Source organism: Akebia trifoliata, chromosome 8 (genome assembly GCF_017979445.1).
Source record: "Akebia trifoliata isolate Shusen 1 chromosome 8, ASM1797944v1, whole genome shotgun sequence".
Lineage (NCBI taxonomy): Eukaryota > Viridiplantae > Streptophyta > Magnoliopsida > Ranunculales > Lardizabalaceae > Akebia > Akebia trifoliata.
Window position 1 is genome coordinate 51,537,704 of NC_141382.1, and position 25,841 is coordinate 51,563,544.

General features: G+C 36.1%; 2 protein-coding genes across 2 annotated transcripts; both read right to left on the reverse strand.

Annotated features, from left to right (window-relative positions):
• Positions 1–2,281: 2,281 nt before the first annotated feature.
• On the reverse strand, positions 2,282–9,534 carry LOC147397674 (myosin-17-like). Its single transcript, XM_086449542.1, has 18 exons — positions 9,446–9,534; positions 9,214–9,317; positions 9,001–9,055; positions 8,242–8,307; positions 8,017–8,115; positions 7,673–7,897; positions 6,582–6,659; positions 6,260–6,421; positions 5,933–6,045; positions 5,595–5,808; positions 4,015–4,155; positions 3,857–3,927; positions 3,654–3,753; positions 3,515–3,571; positions 3,357–3,413; positions 3,171–3,251; positions 2,913–2,992; positions 2,282–2,814 (listed from the first exon to the last, which is right to left on the reverse strand). The coding sequence occupies exons 1-18, from the start codon at positions 9,524–9,526 to the stop codon at positions 2,694–2,696; spliced, it is 1,905 nt and encodes a 634-aa protein (XP_086305668.1). The 5' UTR covers positions 9,527–9,534; the 3' UTR covers positions 2,282–2,693.
• A 3,421-nt stretch (positions 9,535–12,955) lies between these two features.
• Positions 12,956–25,496, reverse strand: LOC147397675 (myosin-17-like). The gene is made up of 17 exons (XM_086449543.1): positions 23,287–25,496; positions 23,018–23,130; positions 22,809–22,869; positions 22,311–22,376; positions 22,088–22,186; positions 21,748–21,969; positions 15,854–16,015; positions 15,528–15,640; positions 15,192–15,405; positions 14,530–14,628; positions 14,371–14,441; positions 14,175–14,274; positions 14,034–14,090; positions 13,880–13,936; positions 13,694–13,774; positions 13,426–13,511; positions 12,956–13,326 (listed from the first exon to the last, which is right to left on the reverse strand). Exons 1-17 carry the CDS (start codon positions 23,365–23,367, stop codon positions 13,203–13,205), a joined length of 1,806 nt encoding a protein of 601 aa, XP_086305669.1. The 5' UTR covers positions 23,368–25,496; the 3' UTR covers positions 12,956–13,202.
• Positions 25,497–25,841: the final 345 nt, after the last annotated feature.

The window sequence follows — 25,841 nt, forward strand, 5'->3', positions numbered from 1 at the left end:
TCTAACATTGCCTTCTAACGTAAAATAAAATCAATTTGCATTGTAAAACTGAGTGCTGATAATATGATCGTCTTCACGACATAACTTACTTAAAAAAAAAATCCTCTCTCCTACTCATAGTGATTAAAAAAAGAAACTTTTGGATCAGATCAACATGTGACATTCAAAATCATGATCCGATGAAATGAGATTGTAGAAGATAAAATTATATGAAAGTTAAAACAAAATAAAAAATAATTATTTTTCACACTTTGAATTTTATTTTAAAATGTGGGTGCTTGATAGCCATCCGTTTTATACATCATAGATCAAGCTCGAAAAAATAATTGTTTTTGTTTTTTTTATTTTTTGAATATGAATATTTCATGAAATCTAGATGTTTGTGTTGTTGGATTATGAATGTGATAATCAATGTGGGCCCAACGATCATTTTTAAATTTTGAATACTAAAAAAAATATGTGGGTAGAGAACGGGCAAATGAGAGAAATTTTCTCTATTTATTTTTTAATAAGTTATGTGTTTTCATGTTAATGTGCGTCAAGTTCTTCCACCCAAAGTCTGTCTTATTATCACCACTCTATAAAATTCAAGTACTCAAAATGTGTCGGGACGCACTAATTGCACCCACCAGATTGCTCACAATGCACACTTAAACATTAAATATTTAAAATGTGCAATTACTCAAATACCCTTTTATATTTTACTCTATGACTAATGAGTTTTTAACTCAACCTGAGAGTCGGTCTCAAAACTCATTGATATGTTGTGTGCAAAGAATCGTAGATTCTTTCGCTTAGGATACACAACTATACCCTCAGGATACATAACTGCAGATGACAGGTCGATTAGGTCCGTTGTGTATCCCAAGGAATAGAATCTACAATTCTTTTCCCATGCCATGTCAGTGAGTTTTTGAGTTTTCCTGTCAAATTAAGTTCAAAAATCAGCACTCTCTACTCTATGCATTACCTAGTTCTTAGTATTGAACAAACCACTAATATACCCTTTTTGTATAAGGGCACATGTTAAAGTGAAATAAATACACTTTGGAAATGGGATTTTGTAATGAAACTACCCTTAATATTTTTTACTAAAATACCTTTAGATGCTTATTCCCAAAGTGTATTTATTGCACTTTAACGTGTGCCTTTAGGGCACACATTAACAAGACCCTTTACTATATACACCCATCTAGTTCTTAATATCAAATAGACGTACCCTTTCCCTCCTTCCAATTCGAAGCATATAAAACCCTAACAAAAAATTCTACAAAATTTCAACTGAATTTTCACTTCACCAAACAGATTTTCTTGAGAGATTCATCAAAAGTATATAAGGTTCCTACACACTTCCATGTTAGAAATATCTCCCATTAATCCCCCACAATGTTACTTCAGCATGACTCTATTGAAAATAGGGGATAAAAGAAAAAGTACTGTAAAATTAGAGGAATGTCATTAAAAAGACGTCGGGGAGGGGGGCGGGGAGTGGGAAGGAAAGGAATAAAGTAGAGGTAGTGTATACCTCACTCCCTTGTAGCTGGAAGGAACGTTTATCACTCTCAAAACCATAGCAAAGTGGGACCTCCATTGTGTTTTATTATATAGATGAAAAATTCAATGATAAGCAATGTTCCTTTCTGTATCTTAAACATGGCTGCCAAAGGAGGAGAACTACATCATAGAAAACCCTTGAAAATTCCAATGGAAAATCCAGCTAATGACCCAAGTCTAAGGGGAGATACCTCTGACAAAAAATGAGTACAAACCATGTAGCATGGAAATTTTTTTTAATAGAGATGATAATAATTAGTGCATCGTGGGAAGAAATCCTCAAATTTTGAAAACCCATTTCTGGTACTTGAATTGGTTTTGCTTGAAATGTATTTTATTGAAGAAGAATTTTTCATGGCCATTCCGCAAATTTGTTTGCAACTTTTCTAGATTTCTCAAAGACAAGAGAAGTCGTACAAAAATATGTGAATTTCAGACTCGGATTTATTCACTACCGGAGAACCCAAAAAAAAAAAAAAGGTTTTTCATACTGAGTGACTAACATCACCGACTAGTATATTTGTTTTGAATTCAACTCTCAGATATTAAGTCTCCTTGAGTGGGCATGGGAAACTCTCAACATTGTGGATTCCACTAAAACAACTTGCTCTTCCATCTCTCAGATCTCAATATTAACTACTATTATTTAACACCCTGATTACTTCCACACTGCAAAAGATTTTTTGGAGAAAATAGTGATAAAGTGATACACTCAACATGTAAAACAAATAACATTTTTAGCACTACAAATAATTGCGTAAAAATGAAGCGCATATCACCAATTACATGAAATGCCCGACAAACAACAAAATGAAGACGAACTTGCTGGACCCTGGTACATGTATCTTAGGTTGCACAATATCACATCAGGACCAATAAAGCATCTAAACAAATAACCCATTTTGCCAAAGGAAATGAAGGCAGCAAGAGCAAAAAAAGGCATGGAGCATTGGGCGAGTTCTAGACTCACTGATCTTGCAGGGAGAGGGATAATGATTTAATACACACATAAAGATGGGAAAGAGGAAGCAATTATATGTCCAGGTCGCAGTGAAGTTGAATAGGGAGGTGTGGAATGTGGTTTAGGGAGGCAGACGGAATGGAGTTGGGGACAGGTCTCCGAGATCCTGCAGGGACTACTATGTATGTCGTAACAAAAGGACAAGCAAAGAGTTTTCACAAATCAGGGGTGGGGGATTGATATCACCTATTTCTATCCATGGCATGGACTTGGAGATATCATCAACAGAGAATGGTATGCTGCATTGACCAAACAATATTAGTCCACAAGATGTGTGCGGAAAATGCGGCGCCAAGAACTCTAGTTTAAAGCATGTGGAGTTGTTAAAGAAAATTACCTAGAGTCATCGTCCAATAAGAATGGATCGCTGACCTTATCGTTCCATTTCTCAATCAGAACTCTCATTCTCGTAAGGATCTAGAATAGGAAAGGAGTTTCAAGTTATTTTTCTGAAACAAATGAAATATGCAACAACTGAAAAAATTAAAGGGAGCCATGGAAATATTAGGCGATGATTAGAAAAAAGTTGGATACTGAAAAAGGGGCATTGCAGTAAGGTTGGTACAACTTAAGACTCATTCCAGACTATACTTACCTCTTCAGATACACTTTGAGTGCCATATTTTTCATCGTGGTACATCATACCAAGACTATATAATTGTCGTCTGTTGAGCACCTGAAAGCAGCAAGTAAGTTTAAAAAGAAATGTAAAATCTTTCGAAACCAAAATAAGTTAATATTTTTGTAAGAGTGGAGAGGTTCAAAAGGAAGGTTGACCCACTGGACAATGAATTTCTGTTATTTCTTCGTAGGCCATTTTCAGCTTCTGGGGTATGATCTGATTATAAGCAAAGAAAAAGAAAAAAATGAATTAATAAGGTAATATTTGTTATAATAAATAAAGTATTGGATATAAATCATCAGATAAATGAATCACACCAGAAATCCAATTGCCTGTCTAATGTGCTTCAACTCATCCCAAGCTGATCCTGCATACTGCATGCAATTGAATTGTATGCTTAATCTTCAAAAACAAATGCTCGAAAGCAATGTTAAAGAAGGGAATTATCCATGCTACCTCTTCAGTTACATCAACGCACCATTGTTCTAACTCAGCTAACCCTGTTTTAACATACTCCCCATTGCTGATTGAGCAACACTCACGCCGCAACAGAATGCTGGGGAAAATGAAAATAATGTAAGCGCAACAGAAGTAATAATATTTTTTTTGACTAAAGTCCTGCATTAGATCACAAAAAAATATGAGTTGAACAAATTCACCTATTGAATAGTTGAACATTGATGAACGAGAATATCTGAGTGAACATCTTACGGACTAAGAATGGGGCAACCTGTAAAGGAGGAAAGTGTAAAAGAGTGAACTTTAAAAAGGATCATCATGATTGCTTTGTAACTGTAATAAGAACTTCAGTACTCACGTAATTGTCTCTTAATGTCCTCAAGTAATTGTTCAGGATTTTCACGATGCTTTGCCAATAAGGAACCGAAGCTCGTTGAGCCACAACATTTGCTTGTGAATGAGATCCTTTGACTACCTTTGCGGGGGATGTTCTAGGAGCCTGCATCATAAAGGAAAGTTACATAAATCACAGAACACATCAACATGACCTATCAAACATGTTAAGGAATCATCTACCTTCCCCCATCATCTGGGTTTAAGCTGGACAATGCAGCACTTCATATACATGTCATATATTGATTAAATGTTAGACCACGCTTTTGGGAATGGCCCATTGGCCTCCACATTTTCGTATTTTATTTTATTGGATTCTATAAATAAAAGAAGTCAATAATAAAGGAATCCCAATTAGGCTAGAATTTTAGAAAGATCATCATTAGAGTTTTAGAAGGAAACATGATGGATTGGAATCCTTTTAAATAAGGTATTCTAGGTCCTATCCACTCATCTATGTAAGTGGGATGCTCTTCTGTTATGGATAACAACAAGAAGTAAAAAATCACTCTAAAGGCCTTTGTGCTAGAGATGAAGTACTCCTCATCAATTACAGAACCGAAGCATATATATAAAAGAGAGAGAGAGAGAGAGAGAGAGAGAGAGAGAGAGAGTAGAAGGTGAGTCTAGTATTCAAGAATGTGAATCCATCTGATTCACAAGGAGTATTGGACATAGTTTTACAGGTTTTCTCTTTGCTTGATTGGTCGATTTCAATAGCACAAGGTATGCTTCCTAATAACCTTGATAGTAGGATTATCATGCTGTAGATTTTTTGAGATATATATATGCGTTCTATCAATTATGTATAAACAGTACAAGGTTTAATGTTCATATAGAATTGATTTTGAATAAGGAAAAATCTCATATAAAATAGTATTTCTTCAATGAACAAGCATCGTCGCTTTAGGTCCAATGCTATCCAGATCTCGAATCATTGGAATTCACTTTGCTTGCTTCCCGTTCTATTATATAGAATGTATTCCCCGGTCAAACTGGTCTGGAATCAATCAGTAGTACGTTCCGCGCTTGATTGGCGAAGGAAAGCCGGGAATTTTGAATCTTGAATTTCGATATCAACTGCCCGGTCCTCTCTTGGTAACGATCTACGGTCAAGGGTCAATCGCTGAGGTGAATCTGGATGGAAATTAATTTGTTCTTTAAAAAAATCAACTAGAAGATTTCACCTTGTACAATTTGTGCCAGACCCAGTACATTCATATTACATGATATACCAGTTCTCAAGACAGCTGATGTGTGCCCCCACCGATATCTCCAACCATTGCCAACAATAAAGACGACAATAAGGTCTTCAGAGACAAGCAGCATATCAATGACTAAATTTGATTGTGAGCTACTTATCCTTGTTTATTCTAATTTCTTGCTGACAATTCACAAATGAAAAAACTAATGTTTTCATTTTTTTATTTTTTAAGGTGGATCTTTTGTTTTCTTAAGGACGAAAGTCCTATAAATATCTGAAGGAAGGGATGAAAAAATAACTTTATTACAAATAAGTGTATAATCAAGTGATGTAACAATTACCCGAATGCACAATCCAAGCAACGGAGAGATCTGTTTCTTCATATTGTCTCTTATCATTCCATATATCTTCTCAACGCAGGTTGTGAGTTGTTGTTTAAATAGTAAAGCTGGAAGCTTGGCTTCAACTTGGAAGTCATCCAGACCATTAAACGTCCGAAAACTAAGAAATGAGTATCCAACCCTTCGTGGAGATGCTCGAAGTCCCTGAAGAAAACTTCAAAGATAGCAAAATAATATATATATAAAAAAGGTCAACGACAGAATAATGCTATATGGCAATGAGTGGTCCATAAAAAAATAAAAAATCTCGACACTTGCATGGTGATGTTGATCTACACCTTGGTTGTGTCAAGCTAGCATTGCCAGTTGCTGTCAATGTCTGTAGGAGGAGCCACAATAATGTGGACGAATGAGATAACCAACAAGATAGTACATTATTATCATCTTTGTCCTTCAATGAGGCATAAATAGAAAATATCAGTAAAATGGCACAATGCAATTATAATACAATCATAAAGTAATCTTAAACCAATGGAAACATTAGTTTAGTGGAAAAGTCAATGGCATTAAATAAGAAAATTTCCTAGACATTCAAAGAATGATGAATCTAATGATTGTTATCGTAATTTACCAAGTAGGATACAAATGTTAAAATTGTGAGATACCTCTATAGCTGAGCCAAATGTCTGCAGGATATGGTCAAAAACATTAGTTTTGTCAACTACAAATGACCTCCAGTGAAGAAGGCATCTGTATATGACACAAGCAGCAATGGGTCTGCCCTCAGAGAATCCCAGGTCTTGTGAAATGTTCTTTATAAGAAACGCCTGGTTTTCATGTACAAAAAAACCAGATTGCAAGAAATAGATTACTAAAATGAAATGCACCCTCAAAAGTTTGGAATTTAAATATAAAATGGACAGTGTGTGTAGAGAGCATGTTATTAAGGATATGTTGCAAAACAAATTCCAAGTGTTCCATGTATACCTGCTTCTCATTAAGCGATTTTTGTGGCTTTTCCTCAGTGTCAGGCTCACATGGGTAAGATGCAACAAGATTCAAATCCTAAGAATTTATCAGATGGTCAAAAACAATATGATGCAGTCAATGGTGGAGTCTTCTATCAATTCAAAGATGAAAACTTCATGAACATAAATGTGAATATTCAAGAAATCATGTAATATATTATGCCATAGGTACTTGAATAATGGTTTTCCTTAGCCATGAGGCTAAAGCTTTACTAGTAGTTGAAATGGCCAGTAATTGGTTATTAAGTACGTGATTGTAACTATGTTGGATGGTTTCTCATCAGGAATGTATCATAGAAATATATCTCAACTTCAGAAAATAGCCTATCCCTTTATTTTCACTAAAGGCCTCCATTCATATTCTAAATACCAACAAGTTGATATGAAGGATTGGAAAATACTAGCGATCATGTCCCTCATAACCAACATATATTCATTAATATGTTTATTTACTTGCATTGTAACGCTATTATTTGTTGTGTTTACTCTTATTGTCATGAAAGTGCTTTCACAACTTCAATTTTTAATAAGATATAATATGAATAATTTCCTTTGGAACCCTTCACATTCTACTGGAGGATTCCCCATACTGTAAAAGTTCTATGGAATCCCACCAACAAGTTTTCAAGAGCTAACCTCAAAGATTTAATGCAAAATATAGGTATAAACATTTCAAGGATAAAGAAACGCTATATTTTGATAATACTATCATAACTAGCCAAAGTGAGTTCAGATTATTTCTACCATATTTAATGGTCACATACCATTACTTGCAAGGACCATTTTCAGCCACACAAAAATGTTCATCTATTGGACATAATTTCCTATCCAACATTAGCTTGAGAGCAGACACTACTCTCCATTGGCCCAAGTATTAGTAAGCAACATCTGTGTACTTCTAAATGATTCTACAACGAAGTATATCTTTTATCTATTTCATTGTTTTCTGTGTATCGTGTTGACTATATCTCTAATATAGAAGCTTCAGGAGGTGAGAGAGAGAATACGACCATATTATATCACACAACTATTCAAGTTTGGTGAGTCTACCTTTAAGCTATCAACAACCTCAACAATTGATGAATCAACCTTCTCTGTATCTTGAATTAAAACAGGGGTATTTTTAATGACTGGTGGTGCTTCTTCAATAGCTCTCCGAGCTGCCTCTTGTTCCTTAATAACCCTGGAGTTTACTTCTTCAAATTGTGATTGCATTGCATGCAAAGCATCTTGTAACTTACTGATTTCTAGGGATTTTGTCTCCTCCAAGTCAATCTGCATTTAAGAAGTAAATATAATTACAAATGTAAGTCCAACGTGATTTATCTCGCCTCCCGGACAACAATTGACTAAAAAATTTCAAGAATGAAAGACTAACATAGAATATCTATTACCCTTAATCGTTTCTCAAGCTGCAAATTCCATGTATGTTCCTCCACACGCTTTTCTAATTTCTCCTTTGCTTCTTTAAGGGCTCCAGTTTCTCTTGCGTCCTGAAAATATTGTCACAAATGATTACAAGTTCATATTTCTCATATTATCATGTATGAGTTGAACTCCTTTCAAGAAATATTTGTAAGAATTTATCTTTCAGTAGCTCTAGCAGTCTTGCCCAATACCTCTGCTCTTCTCGCATCCAACTTAACTGTCTGACCAGCTCTCAGAAATACCTTTGTTTTGCCCATCTGTTAAGCAAGTGGCAAGATGCATCATAGACTAATCATCGAGCTTAGACACAAGGATAAAGCATTTCTAACAGGGAAAAACATTTAGAAAATTGTTCAATTATGAATTCCTAACAGGCATGCCACATTAGACCACTTGACGGAAAACATCTTCAAGAATGATTTAAAATTGTTAGGAGAATAAATTATTAGTAATATGGGTATATGTTTAATTTCACTTTATGTTAGAGTTAATATATCTATATCTACTTAACAAAAAACAATGGTGAACCCCACTCTCTTTATCCCTTACATAAAGAGGGGTTGGGATTTAACCTTGCCACGAATCTTTGAGGACAAATTTTAATTTTATTGTCTTTCCTCTTCTCTTTCTTTGCAACAATGCACTTCCAATTTTGACTTTCCTCTTCTACCTCCCTTTTCAAAAATACCCCTCCAACTTTAATGTTTTTCCTCTACTACTCATTTTCCAATAATACCCCTTTAACTTTATTGTCTATCTTATTTTGTCCCCTTAACCCCAAAGAGGATACCCAATAGGCACGGACAAACTATAGTTTGTGCCGATGGATAGGATTCGAGTTACTTCGATTCAACGACTCCCACATTTTCTCCATTCTACAAAAATATCTAGTGAAACACCTTGAGTAGCATCAACAAGCTTACTAATTTTTGTGGAAATGTTGAAATTACCTGATAACCTGTCAATTCTTTTTTGTCTAGAATCATTTGGCATGAAGCATTGTAGCTGTACAGTAAGAAAAGAATGCGCATGAAAAACAATTTAACAATATCAAAATGAACTCAAGTTATAGGAATCAAATAGTGTTTCTAAAAGTAAGCATCCCTCATCTTGCTTGCTAAACGCATAAATGAAATTTTAAAATGAAAAAAAAAATGACTTACTTTCCTTCCAAAACTTCTGGTTCGCCAAAGAGGTGAAGAAATTCACAAGATGCTAGTCTATTAGGATGTTTAGTACGGCTGATCCGAATTGCCTTAACAACACCCTACAATTATCAAAGGAATTATAAAATAAATATTTATTTACTGAAACAAAAACCCAAAATTTCCAATATTAAAATATGAGTTTAAAGATGAGAGACAGCATATATTGATTGAGTGAGTCTGTTTTTACCTTAATTAGATCTCTAAATCTCTGCTTCTTCTCTTTCCCAATCGAATTTCCATTGATGAGGGTATCTTTGTTGTTGGACATTTTGGGTTCTTTGTGAGAAGCAGCAACTGCAAAGCCGTTGAATAAAGAGTCTTTTAAAGTCTTGTGTTCTTCGTTGGAGTTTAAAAAAATCGGAAAGTGCTAGCCTCAATCCAGGGGTTGAGGCTATCCATCTAACGTAACCGCTAGGATGTTAAGGATTCCCAGGAAAATTGTATCTCTAGACTATTTGTATCCCTAGGAAATGATCTCTAGGGAATCTGCTTTTTGTTAAAATCCTTAAAGGTTATGTTGAGAGAGGGTCTCAATAGTTTGTTGAGGCTAGAAAAATCCTTAACGTCAACGTGATCTTTTAAAAGAAAATCAATTTGCGTCGTAAACTCAACTATTCGTACTGACTCGTGATAAAAAAAAAATATTAATAATAAGAAAAAGAGGAAGAGCAGGTCTACTTGCGCACTAGGAAATGGCTCAATGAACCGAGTTAAGTGATTTTTATAAAAATAAAAAGATAAAATTTATCATTTTATCCCTTCATTTTGGCTTATTGCACTCACCACTTCCTACCAATCAAAAGCACAAAACCCACTCTTTTTTTTTTCTTCTTCTTCTTCCTTCCTCTTCTTTTTATTCTTCTTTATATTCATCTGCTTTTGAATTTTGTGAGAGGTTGAATTAATAGAGTTTATATATTTTTTTCAAATTATCTTATTTCTTTTACTTTTTACATTTAATCATCAAGGATGATGGAAAATCGTTATTAAAATTTTAAAACGATAATTTTAAATTGAAGAACTCAAATTTTTTAATAATTCTGTTCAGCAAGTTCAGACCGAACTTATTTTAGTAAATTCTGTAGATACCTATCGAATATACTAAATAGATTCGATAGTTACCTACTGTAATGCCCCAGATTTTTAAATATATATCTCCAAAAATCGTAGCTCAACAAATAAAAGACTTTTTTTTTTTAAGTTGAAATTTATAAAATCGATTGCATTATTAAATCCGTGTCAAAAAATTAATCGAAATAGATTATAAGATTGCGAAAATCGAAATTTGGAATATAAACTTTTTAATTAAAACAAAACAAATTGAATAATGACCGTTACTTAGAATTAATCCTCTATTTTTCACGTTCTCTTCTTCTAAAATAAAATCCTAACCTCTATCTATCTTCAACCTAGGTTTTCATTTACTTAGAAGACTCGTTAGGCTTCAGTGTAGAAAAGAAAATTGCTCAGTACATCACAAGCTTCGAAGAGAATGAAAGAAATAATGTTTTCGACCACATCTAATACAAAACCTTTGACCCAACCTAATTTTCTATGTTCTTTTGATATTTTTTTACATAAATTTAAGGTAGGGAATTTCTAGATCTTCCTAATAGTCGTAGATTTTTATACATTGTAGTTTTAAATAAAAAATCTATTCTTTTATTGTAAAAAAATAAAAATAAAAACATCATTTTAAATAATCTATGATTCTTGTCACTTGAGATAAATTTGTGGGGTTAACTTTTAAAATCTATCGAGAACTCGTTACTTATTTATTTTCAATTATCTATACATCGTTAGAAAGATCTATAAGTCCTCTTTACAGAAAAAATATCAGAAAAATTTAAATAAAATTTTATATTTAGAAAAGTCAACTTGCAATGCAAGACTATCATTTTAATCTTTTTTTGTATTTGAATTTGTATTTTTTTTTTTTTTTAATCCTTGAGATGAGAGAGATGCTAAAAATTCTATTAGGATAGTTTGGACACTATTAGTAGTCATGTAATTTTTATCTATATAACTATTTGGTGTAGAAAATCGAGAAGGCGTAAAACGGAGAAGAAAAAATTAGATTTCATTAGTAAATTCCAACAATGATAAAAATAGGTTCTCACGATACATCTATTCATATATGTGTAATAAATAAAAATTAAGTATATAGCATTGTTATATGCTTATTGATGAATAAAATGATATATGAATGTCTGGTAGATTTTCGTGATAAATTTTTGGTTATTGTGATAATGTTTATGTTGAAACTGCATGGAATGTTCTTTTAAAAGATGAATATGAAATTGCATAATCATCATGGACACGCTTTGAAATGATGAATTAAGCAAGTTATAACTTAAGTCCTTGAGTGAAAGACCTTAAAGACTCTCGATAAAGGTTTCATGTTTTGAAACAGAGTGTTTGATTGGATTGTTGGGAAAATCGGTGACATTATTTTGAAATTGTTGGGAAAATCAGTGATGATGGTTATGGTCAAGCCGATGGGAAAATTAGTCATTATTGCATGCATTGATTGTTTTGGAATAGCATTTGACCAAGTTGTTGGGGAAATCGGTGATAATGATAATAGCCAAGCCAATGAGAAAATTAGTCATCATTGCATGCATTGATTGTTTTAGAACAGAGAATTTGATCGAACTATTGAAAAAATCGATGATGATGATAATGACCAAGTCAGTGGGAAAATTAGTCACCATTGCATGCATTAATTGTTTTGGAATGACTTGGTTACTTGAGGATAACATGATCATATGTTTCTTTTTATTTATATGTTTGTATGTATATATGTATGTATGCATAGATGTTGTTGTAGCATTGACTTTCTTATAAGTTTTAGTTTATCGACTCTGTCGAAAAAACTTTTCAGATGATGACCATTAAGATTGAACTTTGTACACTTCCCTCGACATTTTGGTCAATATGTGAAATGTCCCTCTGTTTTAAAAGGGTTGCCCCCACTCCTTCCAGGCTTTCTAAGTTTTGCCCCTCCCACCAAATGTTGTTTGGTTTTTTGGAGTGATTTAAACACCCTTGTATGATTTAATGATTATTTTAGGTACCCCTAGTGTAACATAGTCCAACTTTTTTGGACTTTAGACATCTCTCTACATTTTGATCAATATTTTGATTCTCTACATTTTGATCAATATTTTGAATTGATGAGACCCCTCTAATAGTGTCGTCCCTTCCCTTCCAACCCCAACCCCAAATTTTTATGTTTTGGTAAATATGTTAGATACCCTTGATATTTTCAAACAGATGATATCTTGCTGTTCCCATCTCCTCAATTTTTTCAATGATGCTAATCAGTGCTTTGTTGGATCAAATCCTCAAATTTAGAAAACCCATTTCTGGTAATTCAATTGGTTTTGCTTGAATTTTACTTTATTGAAGAATGTTTGTGCATAAATTTTCTATATTTCTCAAAGAAAAAGGAAAAAGTACAAAAATACGTGAACTTCAGATTCGAAATAATTCACTCTTGGAGAACAAAAGAAAAAAAAGGTTTTCATACTGATAGGCTGACATCACCAATGCGAATATTTGTTTTGAATTTCACTCTTCAGATTAATAGGTCTTCTTGCGTGGGAGTGGGAATGGGAACCTCTGCATTGTGGATTCCACTAAAACAACTTGCTCTTCCATCTCTTAGATCTCAATACTAACTACTATTAAAACAACCTCATTCCTTCAACACTGCAAAGATCTATTGGAGAAAATAGTAATAAAGTGATACATTCAATAAGAAAAAACAAATAACATTTACATCACTCTACAAATATTTGCCTAAAAAACGCAGGTGCCTTCACGAATTACATTATTAACAAAACAACAAAAAAATGAGGACGAAAGTGCTGGTGTGACAAGTTGCTGGACCCTGGTACATGTTTCTTAGGTTGCTCAGTATCTCTCTGATCCTGCAAGGACTACTTTGTATGTCGTAACAAAAGGACAAGCAAAGAATTTTCACCAATCAGAGGTGGGGGATTGATATCGCCTATTTCTATCCGTGGCATTGACTTGGAGAAATCATCAACAGAGAATGGTATGCTGCATTGACCAAACAATATTAGTCAACAAGATATGTGCAGAAAATGTGGCATCAAGAACTATTAATTTGAAGCATGTGGGGTTGTTAAGGAAAATTACATAGAGTCATCATTGTCCAAAAAGTATGGATAGCTAACATTATTGTACGTGTCCTCCTGCGTCCGAACTCTCATCCTTGAAATGACCTAGCATAGGAAAGGAGTTTCAAGTTATTTTTCTGAAACAAATGAAATGTGCAACAATTGAAAAAATAAAAGGGACCCAAGGAAATATTGGGTGGGCGGTGATTAGAAAAAAGCTAGATACTGAAAAAGGGGCATTGCAGTAAGATTGGTACAACTTAAAACTCATTCCAGACTATACTTACTTGTGCAGATACACTTTCAGTGCCATATTTTTCATCATGGTATTTCTTACTAATCCCACATAATTGCTCTATGCTAAGCACCTGAGAGCAGCAAAGACGAATAAAAAGACAAATAAAATCTTTCGGAACCAAAATAAGGCAATATTTCAATAGGAGTGGAGAGGTTCAAAGGGAATGTTGACCCACTGGACAATGGTATTTTGTTATTGTATTAAGGGACTTTTTTTGCTTCCGGGGTAGGATCTGATTATAGCAACAAAAAAAAAAAAATAGTGGGTAAGCATGATTAGTTATAAAAAGTAAAGTATTGGATGTGAATCCCTAGAGAAATGAATCACACCAGAAATCCAATTGCCTGTCTGATGTGCTTCAACTCGTCCCAAGCTGATCCTACATACTGCATGCAATTGAATTGTGTGCTAAATCTTCAAAAACAAATGCTGGAAAGAAATGTTAAAAAAGGGAATTTTATTCATGCTACCTCTTGAGTTGCTTCGATGCACCATTGTTCTAAATCTGCTAAGCCTGTTTTAACATACTCACCGTAGCTGAATGAGCAGCACTCACGCCGCAACAAAATGCTGGGGAAAATGAAAATAATAATCTTTTTTGTTGGGCTAAAATCCTACATTATTAACTCATCGAGATCACATGAAATACGAGTTAAATAAATTTACCTATTGAATAGTTTGACATTGATGAATGAGAATATCTCAATGAACATCTCACGGACTAAGAATGGGGCAACCTGTAAAAGAGGAAAGTGTAAAAGAGTGAACTTTTAAGAAGGATCGTCATGATTGCATTGTAACTGTAATAAAACCTTCAGTACTCACATAATTGTCTCTTAAGGTCCTCAAGTCACTGTTCAGGATCTTCACGATGCTTTGCCAATGAGATACTTTGACTAACCTTGCACGGGATGTTCTAGGAGCCTGCATCATAATGGAAATATAAATGAATTACAGATTACAGAACTGATTATCAATGGAAAGATAATGTATAAACATTATAAGGTTAAATGCACATGTGGAATTGATTTTATTAGGGAAAAACTGCACATAAAATGGTATTTCTTCTTATTTTTCTTAATTTATTCAAAAAAGAAAAAAGATCAACTAAAAGATTTCACCTTGTACCATTTGTGCTAAACCCAGTACATTCATATTACGTTTGAGACTCCACTGCATTGATATCTCTAACTATTTCCAACAATGAAAACTGGCAATAAGGTTTTCAGAGATAAGCAACAAATCAGTGCCTAAATTTGATTTTGAGCTACTTATCCTTGTTTATTCTCATTTCCTTCTAACAATTTACTCATTAAAAAAAAACATGATTACAATTAAGTGCATGATCAAATGGTGTAACAGTTACTAGGATGCACAATCCAAGCAACAAAGAGATCTCTTTATTCTCATTTCTTTCTAACAATTTACTCAAATCAAAAAACAACTTTATTACAAATAAGTGTTTGATCAAATGGTGTAACAGTTACCTGGATGCACAATCCAAGCAACGAAGAGATCTCACTCTCCAGATTGTCTCTTATAATTCCATATATCTTCTCAACGAAGTCTGTGAGTTGTTGTTTAAATAGTAAGGCTGGAAGTTTGGCTTCAAATTGAAAGACATCCAGACCATTAAGCATCCGCATACTAAGAAATGAGTATCCAACCCTTCGTGGAAATGCTCGAAGTCCTTGAAGAAAACTTCAAAGATAGCAAAAAAGATAAATTACAGAATAATGCTAAATGGCATGGAGTTTACAAGTAGACAGATTTATAATTAAAAAACAATTGCTTGTTAATTGAGCGGTGATGTTGATCTACACCTTGGTTGTGTCAAGCTAGCATCACCACTTGTTTTCAGCGTTTGTAGGAGGAGCCACAATAATGCAGAAGAATGAGACAACCAACATGATAATACGTCATTATCATCTTTGTCCTTCAACCAGGCATAAATAGAAAATATCCGTAAAATGGCAAGATGCAATTATAATACAATCATAAAGTAATCTTTAACCAATGAAAACATCGGTTCGATGGAAAGAACAATGGCATTGAATAATAAAAATTTCTTGGACACTCAAAGTACTAGGAATCTGATGATTGTTATCATAATTTACCAAGTAATATAGATCTTAAAATTATGAATCACCTCTAGAGCTGAGCTAAATGTCTGAATGATACAGTCAAACACATTAGTTTTCTCAACTGTAAATGACCCCCAATGAAGAAGGCATTTGTATATGACACAAGCGGCAATGGGTCTGCCCTCAGAGAATCCCATGTCTAGAGAAATGTTCTTTATAAGAAATTCCTGATTTTCACAGAAAAAAAAATAGATTGAAAAAATAGATCAGTAAAAGGAAATGAACCCTGAAAAGTAGGCAATTTAAATACAAAATGGACATAATGTGTAGAAAGCATGTGATTAAGGATATGTTGCAAAACATATTCTAAGTGTTCCATGTATGCCTGCTTCTCATTAAGCAATTTTTGTGGCTTTTCCTCAGTGTCTGGCTCACATGGATTAGATGCGGCAAGATTCAAATCCTAAAACATTATCGGATGGTTCAAAAACAATATATCGTATTAGTTAGAAGTTGAGAGAAAAGATTAGATTAATAATTAGCCATAATTAGGCTTTAAAGTGTTTACATAATCTAAGTAGGTAAAAAGACCAAAAAGGACATCTACATCTAAACTTATTTCAACACTCCCCCTCAAGTTGGTGCGTGGATATCAATAACGCCCAACTTGGACATGATGCCGTCAAAGGTGATTTTGCTAACACCTTTGGTAAGAACATCAGCAAGTTGTTGAGATGTAGGAACAAAAGGAGTACAAATCTGTCCAGAAACAATTTTTTCCCTGATGAAATGACGATCAACTTCGATATGCTTCGTTCTGTCATGTTGAACCGGATTTGCCGCTATGTTAATAGCTGATTTATTATCGCAATATAATAAGAATGGGATTGGCACAGGAAGACACAAGTCAGCTAGTAAGATCTTGAGCCACATCAACTCACACACTCCAAGTGCCATAGCTCTGTATTCTGACTCAGCACTCGACCGAGAAACCACATCCTGCTTCTTACTGCGCCATGTTACCAAATTGCCACCAACTTTAGTACAATACCCAGAAGTGGACCGTCTATCAGTCACTGAACCAGCATAATCTGCATCTGTCCATGCTTCAACACGAAGATGACCATGATTACTAAACAAAATACCTCGACCAGGACATCCCTTAAGATATCTAAGAATACGATAAACGGCAGTAAGATGAGATGTTCGAGGCGAGTGCATAAATTGACTTACAACACTAACAGCATAGGCAATGTCAGGACGAGTCATAGACAAATAGATCAATTTTCCTACAAGACGTTGATACTGACCAATATCCGACACACACTCCCCCTCAGAATCAGCCAACCTATGATTCTGCTCAATAGGAGTATCAGCAGGTCGAGAACCAAGCTGACCAGAGTCATGCAGTAAATCCAAGACATACTTGCGTTGAGAAATAAATATACCAGACCGGGACCGCGCAACCTCAATACCCAGAAAATAGCGAAGATTGCCAAGGTCCTTAATCTCAAATTGACGGCCTAAGTAAGTTTTTACCGCAGCAATGCCATCATCATCATCTCCAGTAAGAACAATATCATCTACATAAACAATCAGCGCAACAGTTTTACCCTGGGAGTGACGCAGAAACAGAGTGTGATCAGCAGAGCTCTGATGGAATCCAAACTGATGCATAGCCGTAGTAAAGCGCTCAGACCATGCGCGGGGGGACTGCTTTAGTCCATAAAGCGAGCGGCGAAGACGACAAACATGGGTAGGAGAAGCTGATGAAAGAAACCCAGGAGGTTGAACCATATACACTTCTTCCTGGAGATCACCATTTAGAAATGCATTCTTGACATCTAACTGATAGAGAGACCAACCTCGAATAGCGGCAATAGAAAGAAGAACACGAATGGTGGTCATCTTGGCAACCGGAGCAAATGTCTCCTGATAATCAATCCCATAAGTCTGAGCATAACCCTTGGCCACCAGACGGGCCTTATAACGAGCAATAGAACCATCCGGATTATGCTTAAGAGTGAAAACCCAGCGACATCCCACAGCTTTCCGTCCAGGTGGAAGAGGAACAATTTCCCAAGTCTGAGTCTTTTCAAGAGCAGTCAACTCATCAATCATAGCTGCTCGCCACTCAGGATGGATAATAGCATCTGCAACAGTAGTAGGAATAGAAATAGCGGAAACAGAAGCAAGAAAACTCCGATAGGAGGATGAGAGTGCAGAATCAGAAACATAATTAGAAATAGGATAAGTACAAGTACGTTTACCCTTACGAGTGGCAATAGGACGATCATCACAGAGAACAGAAGGAGGCGGAGCTGGAGGCAAGGAGGCGAGCTGAGCTGGCATAGGAGTGATGGTAGTATCACGTGGACGTCGAGAGTACACCTGTAAGGGAGGAGACGACAAACTGACAGGGGTTGAAGAGGGAGGAACAGGTAAAGGGAGAGGAAAGGGGACAGGCAAGGGATCATCAGGAGAGTTTAGGGGAAACCACTCAGATTGAAAACCAACGGACCCATTGTAGTATGGGGTATGCTCAAAAAATGAAACATCCCGAGAAATGAAACGCCGTCGAGAAGGAGGATGGTAACAACGATAACCTTTCTGGGTAGAAGAATAACCCAAAAAAATACACTTTACAGCCTTAGGGTCAAGTTTAGTACGTGTTTGGTCAAGAATTTGAACAAAACAGACGCACCCAAACACACGCGGAGACAGAGGAAACACGGGACGATCTGGACAAAGCTGAGAGAGAGGCGTGGCAAACTGAAGAGCCCTGGAGGGGGTTCGATTAATAAGATATACAGCAGTAAGAACGGCATCGGCCCAATAGGATTGTGGCACATTCATACCAATAGAGATGGCACGGGCTAATTCTAGAATATGACGATTTTTTCGTTCGGAACGACCATTCTGCTGAGGGGTCTTAACATTAGACATTTGATGCTCAATGCCAGACTCTAAACAAAGTTTTAAGACCTCACTATAGGTGTACTCAGTTCCATGATCAGAACGGAAGGTTTTGACTGTACGACCGAACTGGGTTTGGACCATAGCAAGAAATTGTTTGAAGATCACACAAACTTCACTCTTGTGTTTCATAAGATAAACCCAAGTAGTACGACTATGGTCATCGATAAATAAAACAAAATATCGAAAACCAAGGGTGGATACAACTGGGGAAGGACCCCACACATCTGAATGAATTAAGTCAAATAAAGCAGGTGCAGCAGTATTCATACTAACAGGATAAGACGAACGCACATGTTTAGCTAATTGGCAAGTTTCACAAGAAAAATCAAGCAACTTGTTATTAGTAAATAAAGTAGGGAACATGTGTTTCAAATAACCAAAAGAAATATGGCCTAAGCGTAAATGCCACCGCATTACAAGAGCCTTATTAGACTGACTACTACTACTAAGTTGAAAAACAGAATGGGTACTAGGTGAACCGGGTACGTCCAAGAGATACAATCCATTCACTTCACGTCCAGTTCCAATCGTCCTCTTCGACCCCAGATCCTGAAAGACACAATGAGAGGGATAAAATGTTACACTGCAGTTCAAATTTTTAGTAAGACTACTGACAGATATAAGGTTAGTAGTAAGTTGAGGAACATGAAGTGTGTTATGTAGGGATAACGAGGATGTAACAGGAAAATGACCTTGACCAGCTATAGAAGACAAAGAACCATCGGCCAGGCGAACCTTGCGATGACCAGAACAAACACTATAAGTTTGAAAAAACGAAGACGTACCGGTCATGTTATCGGAGGCACCAGAATCAATGATCCATGGTGAAGAAATGGTGGAAACACTGTGTGCAGATGCAAGGGTACCTGAATGAGCGAATGTAGATACCGGCTGAGATGAGGTCTCCATCTGATTGAAGAATTTCCTGAACTTGTCAAGCTCGACTTGGGATAGAGATATCGACTCCACTGAGGAAGTAGGAGCTAAAGAATGTGCTAAATCAGTTGTCTGCTGAGAGACTACATGAGCTGAAGATCGTTGCAACTGTTGACGGTTCTGAGTAGGACGACCATGAAGTGCATAACAACGAGCCTTCACATGACCCAACTTTCCACAATGATCACACTTATGTCGCTGACGAGTAGGTAGAGATCCACTAGAGGGCTGTGGAGAAGGTAGGCGAGCAAGCATCGCGGAATGATCTCCTGAAGAAAGAGGTAGGATGGCCGCACGACGACTCTCATCAGCCAAGACATAAGAATACGCAGTCTGGAGGGATGGAAAAGGATCCATACCCAATAAATGAACCCTGGCATACTCAAACTCATCCCGAAGACCCGCTAGAAATTGAAAAACCCGATTCTTGTCCAGAATTGACGCATACAATGTTTCATCAAGAGGGTCCTTCCAAGTGTAGTACGAGGAATAAAATGTCAACTCTTCCCACCGAGCACGTAGTTGTGATATATAGGTAGTAACAGAAGAGTCACCTTGCGAGAGACGAGAAATCTCACGCTCTAAGTTAAAAATGCGGACATTGTTTTGTCGTTGCGAGTAAATACTCTTTGCGGAATCCCATATTTGTTTTGCTGTCGAGGAGAACATAAAACCAGCTGCAATGTGTGGTTGCATAGATGAAACCAGCCAAGAACGAACCATAGAATCATTAGCAAACCACTGGGAGTAAGAACTGTCGGTCTGTGTAGGTTGTTTGTCCGCCCCTGTGAGGTAACCGATCTTCCCTTTTCCACCAATGAACATTTCAACCGATCGTGCCCAAAGAAGATAGTTAGGACCATCTAATTTCACGGTAGTGATTTGAATGCCAGGAAAATCGGTTGAATGAGACGGAAACCCACTCGATCCATTATTAGTACCAGTGATCGAGGAAGAGGAGGACTCAGACGCCATTAAATAATCCGAGTACTTTGGATTGAAGAGAGTTCGAGAATATGAGGGCACACCTCCCTATGATAAAGTGATCGCAGCACCCTAGAGGTGACAATACACGATCAAAAGAGTTGTAAGAGCTGATTAAGCACTGTTGTGGGTGATCCAAGTAACCATTACGGCAAATATACGGAATTAATGTGCAAGATGAGTGGGAGAACAGCCTCAAACAACACCCTGATGTGATCGAAAAACTTTGTAGGTGTTCAAATAAACTGCCGGCACCTTCATATAACCACTACGGAATCAAAAAATTAAAAACACAGCCACCTGCTGTGTCGCACTGGTCAGAACAGCACCTGCTGTGTTAAAAAACACGTCAACAAATCACCTGCTGTGATTGTAGATGTCTTGACTGCCACCAGGAGTGTCGCACGACCTCACTACAGCCACCAAGAGTGTCGCACGACCTCACTACAGCCACTAAGAGTGTCGCACGACCTCACTACAGCCACTAATGGTGTCGTTTGACCTTACTACAGTCACCAAGGGTATCGTACGACTGCAGGACAGCCACTAGGGGTGTCGCACGACTGAGATGCAGCCACCTTAGGTGTCGCAGGCCCTAAACAGCATCGTTGCTGTGATCGCAGGCTCTAACTCCCTATCGCATGAGGTTTGCAGCAACAAAGAACCCCCGTAGGGGTGATATGAGTCGAAGACAAGTGCTGTAGAGTTTTTCCTTTTAAGGAGAATGAGTCGATTTAGTTCGTAGTGGAAGAAGACGAGGTTCGACAGAGATACAGAGATCGTAGAGCTCTGATACCAAGTTAGAAGTTGAGAGAAAAGATTAGATTAATAATTAGCCCTAATTAGGCTTTAAAGTGTTTACATAATCTAAGTAGGTAAAAAGACCAAAAAGGACATCTACATCTAAACTTATTTCAACAGTATTCATCTATCTCCTTCACATACACACCAAATGCAACATATATCTCAAAAGTAATAAGATTTTCTTACCAATGTCATCTTTGAAAGAGATAATACAAGCACATTATATCAGACAACCATTCAAGTTTAGTAAGTCTACCTTAAAGCTCACAACCTCAACAATTGATGAATCAACCTTCCCTGTATCTTGAATTAAAATGGGTGTCTTTTCAATGACTAGTGGTGCGTCTTCAATAGCTCTTTGGGCAGCCTCTTGTTCCTTAATAACCCTGGAGTTTGCTTCTTCTAATTGTGATTGCATTGCATGCAAAGCATCTTGTAGTGTCCTGATTTCTTGGGCTTTTGCCTCCTCCAAGTCAATCTACATTTTAGAAGTAAATATAATTTCCCATGTAAGTCCAATGTGATTTATCTCACCTCCCGGACAACAATAGACTAAAAATTTCAAGAATGAATGACTAACATAGAATATCTATTACCCTTAATCGTTTCTCAAGCTGCAAATTCCATGTAAGTTCCTCTAAACGCTTTTCTAATTTCTCCTTTGCTTCTTTAAGGGCTCCAATTTCTCTTGCAGCCTAAAAATATTTGCATGAATGATTAGTACGTATCACTCGTATTGTTACATGATGAGATGAACTCCTTGTAAGCAATATTTGTAAGAATTTATGTTTGAGTGGCTCTAGCCTTCTTGCTCAATACCTCTGCTCTTCTTGCATCCAACTCAACTAACTGACCAGCTCTCAGAAATATCTTTGTTTTACCTATCTGTTAAGCAAAACATGAAATATAACATGTGAAATAGTAAGTCCCCAGTGGTAAAATACATCACAGAAAATTATTGGGTCACGATCCAGAGCGGTGTCCCATTCCTATAGAAACATACAGTATCTGTGTGGCAAATTTTAGTTCGAGATTAAATACATCGGACTGCATGCTTTAAAGAAAACAGCTTGGTTATGAATCCGGTGTGCTTTAAACTCCTACCAAAACATGCCACATAGACACCATTCCTATTCTATAGGAACAGGACACCGCTCTGGATCCTGATTCTACGAGGCCCATGGTTAGGGTTGGAGTTACTTCGACTCCTCCCACGTTTTCTCTATTATTCTCTTCTCTCCTCAAATTCTTATTCTACAAAAATATCCAGTGAAACACCTTTAGTGGCACGAGTTATTTTGGGAGTATCGAAACTACCTTATAACCTTTCACTATCTTTTTGTCTAGAATCTTTTGGCATGCGACTTTTTCATCATAGCTGTACATTAACAAAAGAATCCACATGAAATACCATTATTTGATGTCTAAATGAACTCAAGTGGTAGGAATCAAATAGTGTTTCTACAATTAAGCATCCCTCATCTTGTTCGCTAAACGGGTAAATGGGATTTACAAAAATGACTTACTTTCCTTCCAAAACTTCAGGGGCAAGGGCGCCAAAGAGGTGAAGAAAATCATAAAATGTTAGTGTAGTAGGATATCTTCTAGGACGGCTGTTCCGAATTGCCACAAGAACACCCTACAATTATCAAAGGAATGATTTAAAAAAAAAAACATTTATTTACTGAAACAAAAACTGATTGGATCTTATATTTCAATATGAAACTAATAGTAGCTAAAATATGAGTTTAAAGATGAGAGACAGCATATATTGATTGAGTGAGATTGCTTTTACCTTGATTAGGTCTCTGAATCTCTGCTTCTTCTCCTTCCAAATTAAATTTCCATTGTTGAGAGTCTCTTTGTTTTTGGACATTTTGGGTTCTTTGTTTTTTCTGAGAAGGAGAGAGAAGCAGTAACTGCTCAATGACCTTTCAAGTCTGAAACCATTTCTTCGTTAGAGTTTTAAAATATGTCGGAAAATGCTAGTGTGAATCCAGGGGTTGAGGCTCTATATCTACATAACAGCTAGGATGATATGGATTCCTAGGAAAACTGTATCTCTAAGATCTAATCTCTAGGAAACCTGCCTTTTTTTTTTTTTGCTAAAATCCTAAAGGTCAACAGATTTTCGACGCTGAAAAAAGTCGTTAAAAGTCAACTGTGCCTTCGAACGGAAAATCAATTTGCATTATAAAACTCAATTATTCAACGATGAATCAGTCAGTCATACATACCTACAACGTTAAAAATATTTTTAAAATGTACAATTACTCAAATACCCTTTGGGGATTACATCTAAGAAAACAACTTTTTCATTAGCATTTGTTTTCATGGTGGATTGTGAGCGGATGAAGATAATCTCCCAAAAAAAGTAATTGGTACAGACACAGATAAAAGGAGCTTGTCCTCATGAATGCAATCAAAAGGTTATTTTCCTCATCATAACACTTTGTTTGTTGTTTCTCTATTTCTAAGAATGTTTTGGCGAAATGCAACAAGTTGTTTGAAGAAAAGGAGGATTGGAGTATAGTTATAATTATGTGGAATGAATTAGTATTGTGTGCTTCTGAGAGGAGAGAGAATACATATAGTAAGTGCTATCTTGTATGTCAAGAATACAGATATGCATGCATTTGTTGCATCATGGAAACAGAGCTAAGCGTACCAGAGACATCCCAAAGAAATTGTGGGACTTCATGGGCCACCTCCTAATTGGTGAAGAATATCCCAAAGAGTAGACCCAAGGGGTCTGGGTCTAAAATAAGTGCAAAATTTGTTAGGTTAACAAAACGGGATTCATCAGAGTTTTTGAGTATGATGTTTCATTGGAAGACAAGTAATCACACAATATCGTTCAGATGCACGCCAATCAGTCTAAGTTACTCAATCTAAAGATGGTAAGAAATATTTGGCTTGTTTCCCTCCCGAAATAATAGCTCACATTGTGATTGCAAACAGATTGCTGGTATTCTTCGATTGACCGAGGAGAAATTTTGGTATTGGGTATGGAAAGATCTTATGGAAGAACTATCTCTTTTTCTAACACAATACGAGATCATGTGAGCGTAGGCGGGTTTTGGAGGCATGTGGCCAGTTTTTATGTGCTTTGTAAACATTTTGCAAGACGAAACAAACTGCAAAATATTTATACGACAATTTGTGAGATGATACCTATTTTGTGCCTTGGATGTTACAAAAAATTTCGAAAGAAATTGTAGAAAATTTTACTATTTGTTTAGTATGTAGGTGCCAAATATAAATTATTTCAGTAAAATCCTTCCAATGGATGGTTGGTAAATTTTTTGAAATGTCCTTCACGGGGACAATACCAATACCAATTTCATCAAGACTATTCGACCCTGTCCCACCTAACAGAGAGTGACCAATTTTATGAAATTTTCGTTAAGTGGGATAGTATCGAACTCATCAGGAATGTTCGACCCTGTCCCACCAATCAAGGAGTGACCAGTTTTAATGTCATTTTCCTTCGGTGGGATAGTACCGCACTTAGCAGCAATATTCGACCGTCCTACCGAACAGAGAGTTCCTTTTTCTGGGAAACTCTGTTTAGTAGGTATATACCGAAAGACTTTTGATTTCTGGGAACTGTCTTTTTGGTAGTTATAAACCAAAAATTTATGGATGATTCAGTATAAAGGTACCGAACAAAGACTTGAGAGTTCTGGGTACCCTCTATTTGGTAGAATCAAAATTGAATAAGTAACGCCAACTCAATAGGAAAGTACCGAACATAGACTTAAGAGTTCTTGGAACTCTCTGTTCAGTAAGACAAAATCGAAGAATTTTTACACAACAAACCAAAACAATAAGATGATCACATAAACAAACAGATCTTGAAAAAATACATTCACCACACAAACATTCATGCCCTTTTACACAAACTGTTTAAAAACAGCCTCACATTTCCACACTTTGTTTAAAGAAAAGAGGAATAGATCTTGTATTTACAAACACATAATCCAAATAATAAAACTCAAAGGAAAGTGGGGAATCAAAACGGATTAGCACAAAGCATTGGAATATGGAAATAGTACTTGGGTTCTCCTTAATTTATGTTCTTGATCAAGTGTCCATGCTGTAATTTGTTTTGGTTCGTAAAGAAACAAAGGAAATTGTATACAAATACTGTTTTCATATAAAGAAAATGTTTTCTAGAGAGTCTTGGAAAGCTGTATCCATGGCTCCATGATCTTCATTAATATATATAAAAAAATTTAAACATGAGCCCAGAGAAAATGATGCTACACTCACTACAGGAAATACAAATAACATTTTTATCACGCTACACATAATCGCCTAAAAATGCGGCTGCTATCACAAATTACA